This window comes from Mandrillus leucophaeus, unplaced genomic scaffold, assembly GCF_000951045.1.
Source record: "Mandrillus leucophaeus isolate KB7577 unplaced genomic scaffold, Mleu.le_1.0 Scaffold153, whole genome shotgun sequence".
Taxonomy (NCBI): Eukaryota; Metazoa; Chordata; class Mammalia; order Primates; family Cercopithecidae; genus Mandrillus; species Mandrillus leucophaeus.
In genome coordinates this window covers 1,471,025-1,480,895 of record NW_012101510.1, presented here as the reverse complement: position 1 = coordinate 1,480,895, position 9,871 = coordinate 1,471,025, and the positions used below count along the sequence as shown (strand labels likewise).

The following is a 9,871-nucleotide window of genomic DNA, read 5'->3' as shown; positions in this document are numbered from 1 at the left end:
CAGTGCCTCTGCAGCCCCTCAGTCACCCCTCGAAGTGCTTGTCACCGTCACAGCAAGTTGCTTTGATACCATCTGTCAGGTGGGGTCATGTTCTGAAGCATTTTTGCCCCTGCAATTATTTTTTCTTCTTTAAATAAATTATGCAGCTGAAGCAGCTGCCCACCTCGGGGTGAGTGATGATAACTGAGCAGAGAACAAATGCGGCAATTTGGAGCATGGAGTTCCTAAACTGACCTTTAAAACTGATGGCAATTATCAGTCTAAAAGAAAAGGTTTCGGAACAGTCCGTCTACTGAAGGATTCAGAGCATGTTATTCTTGCGGACGCTTGGTTGGGGGCTGATGGAGACTGCCCAGCCCTGCCCTCCCCTATACTCAACGAAGATCTCCTGGCTGGGGCAAGAGGCAGGAGGGAATGTCCCCCAGTGGGGCCCCGCCAGGCCCTGCCCCACTCTTTGTGGACAAAAGGCCTCAGGGCCCCTCCACAGCTCCCTTGGGGTCAGTGAACACCGGTCTCAGTGACCCGGCCCAAACCCCTGCACCAAGTTGGCCCCCAGGCCCAGGGCTCTCCCTGGGCAGGAGAAGGGAGGGAAAAACCAGGATGCAGCTGAGAAAATCCAGACAGGATTGAGTGTCTGTCATCAGAAGGGCCCCCAGGATGGAAACAAGCCAAGTTGCTTTCTGCACCCCAAGTTATAGTCACAAATGTTTTCAGGGTGTGGCTGGCCCCAGGAGAGGACTTGTGACTAGAGTCTTCTGAACCTCTCTGTGGGGCAGTCCCTCTCAGAACAGGGCGTGGAGCAGCTGGACAGGCCCTGCTGGGGACAAGAAAGGAGCTGCACATCACTCATTCTCCTGCTTCATTAGGAGGGACTTTCAGGACCCCACAGGTGAGACCTCAGACAGCAGGAAGAGGCAGAGGGACTCAGGAGCAGCTGGGCAGCCAGCATCCCAGGGTCAGACTTCCTTCCAGAGCCATGTGGCAAGACAGCTAGGACTCCTCCAACCACCGCCCTGCCTGGACCAGATGGTTTCAGATCACATCATGCAACCCCAAATATATTCCTGGTCCTGCCTCTCCCCTTCAACCCAAAGAAAAATGTCAGTTCAGCGGGTGGGGGGGCGTGCAGTAGAGATCTGCCTTTGGCTAAGTCTAGAGTTCTTCCTCCTTAAGCTGGGGTGATGGAGCCTGGAGGGGTCCTCCCTCCCTAAGGTAGGTGATGGAGCCTGGAGGGAACCTCCCTCCCTAAGCTGGGGTGATGGGGCCTGGAGGGGTCCTCCCTCCCTAAGGTGGGTGATGGAGCCTAAGCTCCTGAGACTATAAGAACAGGAACATCAAAAAGCTCAGCCAACCTTGGGCCATGAATGCCTTCCCTTTGTCTTCCCTCCTACCTGACCCTGCCTCCAGGGCAGCCCAAAGCATCTCTGTCATATACGGCAGAGAGGTCTGCCAGGAGGGCCCCAGAGCTGGGGTGGATTAGGGGTGTGGGCAACCCATGTTCCCTTCAAGGGCCATGATGGGAGAGTGGTCAGAGCAGTAAGGGGAAGGGCATAAGGACAAGAAAGTCGTCCCAAAACCTCTCCAAAGGGTAGTGGGGAGGTGGCTGGTTCAAGTTGTCACTTCCCAGTGGGTCAAAAGGAACAGAAGCTGAGGCTGTAACACCCGCTTTCCCCCACAGGGCTCCTGTGACCCTACAGAAACTTGGCCTTGGGAGAAGAGCAGAGGATGGGGGACCCTGCTCTGGGGCACTGGGGCAGGTGTGGGAAGGAGGCACTTGAGAAAGCAGCCGAGTGTCTGGAGCCCATCTCCTAAACCTCACCAACCAGAGCAGGTGGGTGACCCAAGGAGACCACCACTAAGGCCGATCTCCTAAGCCTCACCAACCAGAGCGGGGAGGTGCCCCAAGACCACTGCTAGGGCCCGCCCTGCGAGGCGCAGGCTGAAGTCATGCCTTCCTCTGCCTGTCTTCAGTGCAGTGGAACTGCCCCTTACAAGGCCTGAAGCTGGGTCCCAGCGGGGCAGACGCTAGAGGGTCTTGAGGCAGGCCACAGCCTTGAGCTACACACGTGAACAGCATTTATTTTTCATGCACTCAACACACGTTCAAGCCTATGGACTCTCTGCTGGGCCCTGAGCAGGGCCCTGGGAACAGAGGTGTGAGAAACCTCTGAGCTGGTCGAGGCCAGGGCCGGTATCGTCCCCCAGCACAGAGCCTGGTGGCCGCTGTCACCTAGTGAGTGTTTGCTGAATACAGAGAAGGTCGTGTGGGGTGAGCAGGTTGGGCAGGGCAGCTGGAATAAGGGGTGCTGCGGCTGAGACCATAAGCGGGGCTCATCCCCACCTGGAAGCACCTCAGTCGCCGGGTTCCCGTCCTCCTTGCTGATGGCTGCAGACTCTGGGAACAGGGAACTCCCCTCTGCCTCAGAGAACTTGCCTAGGGAGTGGAGAGGGCCACCAGTCCCCTGAACAGTGGCCTCAACTCCTCCCTGTCCTGAGCCCCTGGGCTTCTGGTAGCTTGGAGCCTGCTGCCTGAGGTCAGGCTGAATGGCCTGGGACCACATGTCTATGTCCAAGCGCCCAGAGGGCCCAGCCCTGCCCTGTGATCAGGTTAAGGCCTGGCAGGGCTGGGGAAGGGAAGGGACATGCAGCAGGAGGTCATGGGGCCCAGGAGTCTGGGAGGGACCCCGAGAGCAGCGTACTGGCCCCACAGGCCCCGAGCTGGGAGCCCTGAGGTCAGAGCCCCACAGAGGAGCCCGAAGCACAGTCCAGCTCAGCAGGGCCGCTTGCTGTCCAGAATGGCCTTCCAGTCGTCCGCCCATGAGTGTAGCCTGCGGCGAGGGGGCTGCAGCTGCAGGTGCTGGTTGTGGCAGGCGGTGAAGAGGACATGCTCCCAGCTGGGGGTTGGCTCGGCCCCTGTGGGTGGGAAAGCAGCACTCAGCTCAGCAGTGGAGACCTGGAACGCAGCCACCTAGGGTGGAAATGTGGGTAATCCAGGCAGGCATCTGGCCTCACCGAAACTAGTTTCCTCTGTAAAGTGGTGACTGCACGCACACCTGCCTCGCAGCGGGTGTGAGGATGGCACGAGATGCAGCAAGGAGGCCCTCAGTATGCGCAGCTAGCACTCAGTCAACAGGGACTGACTGTGCAGGCCGCCGTCACCACGAGCGCTGCTAAGAGACATGTGCCCCGCCATCCTGATGGCTTATACCACATGGTATTCCAACTTCCCTCTCCGTGCTCCGCCATCATGATGGCTTACACCACATGGCGTTCCCCTGACTTCCCTCTCCGTGCCCCGCCATCCTGCTGGCCCGGTGTGGGAAGGTCAGGTGGCACTAACTCTGTAGCTCACCAGCCGCTGACCACAGACCCCCTGCAGCCTTTCCAGGCCTCAATCCCTCGTGTCCACACTGGTGCTGCTGGTGAGATGCCACCCCTTTGGGTTATACACCCGCCCCCAGCTCCCTGTGGCTGGAGATGGAGGCCAAGTCAGCCTTTGGGCCCTGAAGGTCACGGCCCCCACAGGCCACTGTCTGCCCTGACTCTGGCAGGAATCCACGAGGCTGGGGAGGGTGGGGTGGGGTGGGATGGGTACAGCCATGGAATCCACCCTCTGGACACAGTGATGGAGGTGGGCATGTTTCCCAAGCCAGTGCTAAAACCATCAGGGGAAAAATAGAATGTATATTCCCACTGGGGTGTCCAAAAGACTAGACCTGAAACTACCGATGGCTACTAGGAGGATGTCGGGAAAGCAGGCCAGGGCAGAGCCAGGAGGCAAAGCAACAACACTCACGGGCAGTTTCAACGCCTAGACTTGGCTGGCCAAGGCCCTCCTCACCCCTCTTTTCAGTTAGGTAAACCCATACACTTCCCCTCTCCTGTGTTGTGTTGTGTTGTGTTGTGTTTTGTTTTCTTGAGACAGGGTCTTACTCTGTCACCCAGACTGGAATGCAGTGGTGCAATCACAGCTCACTGCAGCCTCTACCTCCCCAGCTCAGGTGATTTTCCCACCTCAGCCTCCAGAGTCACAGGGACCACAGGCATGCGCCACCACCACTGGCTAATTTTTTGGGGGTTTTTTTTCGTAGAGACAGGTAGTCTCACCCAGTTGCCCAAGCTGGTCTCCAACTCCTGGGCTCAAACCGTCCTTCCACTTCAGCCCCTGGAGTAGCTGGGACTGCAGGCAGGCACTACCATGCCCAGATAACTTTCGTATTTTTTTGCAGAAACAGAGTCTCGCTATGTTGGCCAGGCTGGTTTCACACTCCTGGGCTCAAGCCATCCACCCGCATCAGCCTCCCAAATTACAGGTGTGAGTCGCCACGCCCGTCTCCCTCTCCTTTCTACGGCAGTTCAAAGTTGACTGGCTTGTATGTTTTTTGGGAGGGGGGTCTTCTGTCCCAACCCACCTTCCCCGCAGGAGCTCTGCTGTGCCCTCTGGGTTTTGCTGCTAAAAACAAACATTTGGAGACCAGAGTTGAGTCCCCGTGTTACATGAGGAAAGCAAGGCTTTGATGCTGAAGGGACTTCCCCAAGGCCACCCCTCAAGTTAACCCTAGAGCTGGCACCCACTCCTCCCAGCTCCCAGGAGCACCAGGCCACAGCCCATACAGAGGGGCCTTGTCTTCCCGAAGGGGAGGGCTCAGTGCCTGGCAAACAGCTGAGGACTAAGTGGGGCAGGAAGCAGCTAAGTGCTCACTGCCCAGGAGAAGGCGGCCAAGGCTCGGGCCCTCCCCATATGCTCCTCACCTGCCGCAGGCCACTTGCCTGTGATGTCCGGCCGGTCGTCTATGAGAAGGTCAGCAGAGACCACGGTCTTGTCTCTGGTGAGCACAATCTGCTCCAGAAAGTCAGGGCCGAAGTGCTTCTCCACCCAGGCGTACTGGACGCGAGCAGGCGGGGGCGGGTAGTGAGAAGAAAGTGACATCAGACCTGGGAGCCGACCCAGAGCCAAGGGTAGGGGTCAGCCTAGACCTCAGCTAACAGGCAGGGAGGGACGGAAGCCTGACGCCAAAGCCCAGCGCCAGGCAGTCAGTGCTGGGAGGGAGTCCAGCCCAGGACACCGGCACTCAGGGAGCACGCATGGCTGGTCCACACCCCAGTAGCCAGAAAGTAGCAGAGTCATGACAAACGCAGCCCTGTCCCCCCTTCACACCTAGCGAACACTGCACAGCACAACCCAAACACAGGGGGCAGAGGACGGCCATGTCTGCCACCCCCGCCACCTGCTGGGCCACTGCCACCTCCTGCCCCACATGCATGCGGGCAGTGCGTTCTGTTAGGCACTGAACAAAGAAAACCAAGACGAAAAGCAGCTCCTACCCTCAGGGAGCTTACAGCTGAGGAGACAGCGGTCAAGGCCCTCTTAAACAATGAGTTACATAGCACCTGGGACAGGCCTACAAAAAGCCACAGGCTGCCCAAGGAAGACTTTCTTCAGGACACGCAAGCTGACCACAGGGGCACTCCTAGCACACAGCGCATTCCAGGCGCTGATGGAAATGGGGTGGGGTGTGTCTGGGCCAACGGATAGCAAGCTGGGGCGCTGGTACTCCCCAGGGGCGGGGAGCAGTCCGGGGCCTGGCAAGCCACCGGCACCCTGTCGCCACTGGTGGGCTCTCTGCATCTTTTCCCTTTTCCTCGATTCCCTGGGGAAATTGACTTTTTCCTATAGGGTAGCAGGTCCTGGCTGCTCTCACCACCCCAGTGCAGCCAGGGGTGGGCGCGGCCTAAGCATGGCACCTGCTCTGGCCCATGGGCCCCAGGCACTCTGACTGAGCCCTGTCCAGCTCCAGGCTGTCTCTACAGCCGCCCAGATTCCAACACCCTTGTTGATTTCTGACACTGGCAACCAACACCTTAACTCACAGACCCTGTTACAACTACAGACGTTAACCAGCAGCAGATTTTAAGCAGAGGACAGGCAGGACTGGATGCACTTTTTCCCAAAGCTCCTGTGGTTCCTGCACAAACAAACAGAAACACTGAGTGGCCCAGGCTGTGCAGGGAGCTCTGTGCAACAGCTGCCAACCTGGGGCAGAGCCCGGGCAGGTCCTTGCCCTCTCAGGGACTCCGTTTTTCCCTGTATATGACAAGGGGATGGGACATGGGTGCCTTGGGGTGGCTTTCTTCCAGTTGGAGGTTGCTTCAGGAGCCCCACTTCACGAAGGCAGACACTGCATGACCTTCTGCAACTGGCCAGCACACAGGACATTAGACAAGGGCTGGATGTGCAGAGCAGACCAGCCCTACGGCTGTCCCAGCGCTGCCTTTCCCTGTGGCCACCTCACTTACCGCGCCCACCCACAGCGACCTCCTCTCAGTGCTTGACCGTATTACGCTTTTTCCTGCTCAGAGCCTCACATGTGCCATTTCCTCTGACTGGAACATTCCTTCATGGACATGTGTGTGCACACATGCACACACGAGAGAACACGTGCACACACACACATGCACACAGGGCCCTTCTCCTAGCCCAGTGAGCACCTATCCTTCTAAAGCTGTCACCTCCTCAGCCTTCCCACTCTAATTGTCCTTCCTAGCAATGTCACAGTTGGAGCTATACATCTCTATAACTTACTTCACATCTGCCCCACAGGACTGTAAGTTGCTTGTGAAGGCTGGATGCGGGGCAAGAGCCTGGGGCTAATGTTTTTAGCAGAACTACTCCACAGGCACGCAGCGTCCGTCATCGTATCTAAGCCTCACAGCAACCTTCCAGGTAGCCAAACTTTCCTTACTCGTGGAGTCATTTCGCCAATATTGCATGACGTACAGTTCCAGGAACCAGAGAGACGACGGTCAACAGACCTATGGAATGCACATAGCAGGAGGAGGCACACAGGCCACAGACAACCCCAGCCGGGGGGCAAGGGCTCTGCAGTCAGCACAGAGCTCCAGCCTCACTATAAAGGCGGCATCTGCTCTGGAGCCGACCGACAAGGCGGCTGGCTCTCCGTAGGTTGGCCAGAACATTCCAGGCAGAGGAACAACAAACACTGATGTTCCAAGGCAGGCTGGTGCTCAGGTGTTTGAGGAATGGGGAAAACCCTGGAGTGAGGCTGGAACATGGAAAATCTGGGAGTGTAGGAAGAGAAGGGTCAGGTTTTGTTTTTTTAATTTCCACTGTACTGTGACCAATGCTTTTATAAGATATGAAATCAAATCATGTGCCTGAACACTGCATCACTGTCAAATTGCCATGAACGTTTCCAGTCACAAGCACTGAGTTTCTGTGTTTCATCTTGGACTGGCGCCAGTCTGCAGACAACATACGGGGCTGCTCTGCAGAAACGGTTTGCGTGGGAAAATGATGCACCATGACAGTGGTGACGAGATCCCGTACAGATGAAGAAACAGGGGCTCAGAGAGGGTAGGTGACTTCCCAGGGGTCACACAAGTGGCAAAACAAAGTGGGCTGTTTGTATTGAGTTGTGAGAGTAGTTTATGTATTCTAGAACAGAGTCCTTTATCAGACAATGCATTTTGCAAATATTTTTTCATGATCTGTGATTTGTCTTTTCATTTCTGAACAGTACCTTTTGAAGAGCAGAAGTTTTATACTTTTAACTTTTACATGTATATATGTATTTATATGTATTTAACCCATTTGGGGCTTTTTTTTTTTTTCGTTTTTTGAGACAGAGTCTTGCTCTGTCCCCCAGGCTGGAGTGCAATGGCGTGATCTTGGCTCACTGCAACTTCCACCTGCCAGGTTCAAGTGATTGTCCTGCCTCAGCCTCCCAAGTAGCTGGGATCACAAGCATCCACCACCATGTCCCGCTAATTTTTGTATTTTTATTAGAGATGAGGTTTTGCCATATTGGCCAGGCTGGCCTCAAACTCCTGACCTTATGATCTGTCCACCTCGGCCTCCCAAAGTGCTGGGATTACAGGTGTGAACCACTGTACCCGGCCAGGGTTAAATTTTATATATGGTAAGAGGTAAAAATAGAAGAGGGCATGGGGTTCCCCCTGAGCCTCCTGGAGCCCAGCCATGAGCACTTATGTGGCCACTGCTCATAGATACCACCAGCTTCTCATGTGAGTATCTCTATCCCTCAGCAGGTTGCCCAGTCCCTATGTGGTGACACAGGGATGAGAACAGCATCTACCTCGTGGGGATTTAGTGGAAAATTGTGCATCAAAGTCTCAGTACTGCACCTGTCACACAGAAAGTCTTCAGAAAAAGGATTCTAGCTTTTTGTCTTACCCTCAAAATTAGGCCCTAAGTCTCCCCTCTTGCCCCTGTGGTTCTGATACATGTGAGCTGGGGACCTTGGGCCAGCCAGTGACTTCCACTGTTAGATCAGTTTCCTCACAGTGTCGCTGGTATGATGAAATAAAACACTGTGAGGACACCTGGAGTAATGCCTGATACAGATGTTACTAAATAAATGTAATTATTATAACTAGATTTTCATAGCCCCAAATTGTCTACATAAAGCAAGTAGAACTATTAATTTGGCAAAGTAACAGGATAAGGTCAATATACAAAAATCACATGTATTTTTAGAATAAAACTAGAAATCAATAAGAGGAATTTTGGAAACTATACAAACACACAGACATTAAACAACATGCTCCTGAATGAAGTGGGTCAATGAAGAAATGAAGGAAACTGAAAAATTTATTGAAACACATGATAATGGAAGCACAACATACCAAAACCTATGGGATGCAGCAAAAGCAGTACTAAAAGGGAAGTTTATAGCTATAAGTGCCACATCAAAAAAGAAGAAAATGCTTTTGTGGGGGCCTGAATTCTAAAAAAATAAAAAAAGAAGAAGAAAAACTTCAAGTAAACAACCTAATGATGCATCCTAAAGAAACAGAAAAGCAAGAGCAGGCCGGGCGTGGTGGCTCACGCCTGTGATCCCAGCACTTTGAGAGGCAGGCAGATCACAAGGTCAGGAGATCAAGACCAGCCTGGCCAACATGGTGAAACCCCATCTCTACTAAAAATACAAAAATTAGCTGGGCGTGGTGGCGGGCACCTGTAGTCCCAGCTACTTGAGAGGCTTAGGCAGGAGAATGGCTTGAACCCAGGAGGCAGAGGTTGCAGTGAGCTGAGATTGTGCTACTGCACTCCAGCCTGGGTGACAGAGCAAGGCTCTGTCTCAAAAAAAAAAAAAAAGAAAAGAAAAGAAAAGAAATAACAAAAACCAGAGCAGAAATAAATGAATATGAAATATAAAAAAATACAAAAATTGGTTTTGTGAAAAGAAACAAAAAGTTGGTTTTTTGGAAAGCTAAACAAAATGACAAACCTTTAGCCAAACTAAGAAAAAAAGAGAGAAGACCCAAATAAATAAAATCAGAGATGACAAAGGAAACATTACAACTGATATTACAGAAATTTAAAGGATCATTGATGGCTACGATGAGCAACTACATGCCAATACATTAGAAAATCTAGAAGAAATGCACAAATTCCTAGACACATGCAATCTACCAGGATTGAACCATGAGCAAATCCAAAACAAACAGACCAATAACAAGTAACAAAAATTGAAGCCATAAGAAAAGTCTCCCAGCAAAGAAAAGGCTGAGACCCAATGGCTTCACTGCTGAATTCTACCACTTACAAAACTAATACCAATCCTACTTAAACTACTCAGAAATATAGAGAAGGAAGGAATATTTCCAAACTCATTCTATGAGGCCAGTATCACCGTGATACCAAAATCAGACACAAACACATCAAAAAAAAAAAAAAAAGAGAAAACTGTAGGCCAGTATCACTGATAAATATTGATGCAAAAATCCTCAATAAAATATTAGCAAATTGAATTCAATAACGCATTAAAAAAAGATCATCCGGCATGACCAAGGGGAATTTATCCCAGGGATGCAAGGATAGTTCAGC

The 9,871-nt window shown here is 52.9% G+C and overlaps 1 protein-coding gene across 1 annotated transcript in view; it reads right to left on the bottom strand.

Annotated features, from left to right (window-relative positions):
- Positions 1-2,053: 2,053 nt before the first annotated feature.
- NT5M (5',3'-nucleotidase, mitochondrial) overlaps positions 2,054-9,871 on the bottom strand; it is a 57,347-nt gene continuing 49,529 nt past the window's right edge. The window contains exons 4-5 of the mRNA XM_011975253.1: positions 4,753-4,885; positions 2,054-2,913 (exon numbers count right to left, since the gene is read on the bottom strand). Coding sequence (XP_011830643.1) covers positions 2,771-2,913; positions 4,753-4,885 — 276 coding nt within the window. The 3' untranslated portion in view covers positions 2,054-2,770. The remainder of the gene's footprint in view (positions 2,914-4,752; positions 4,886-9,871) is intronic.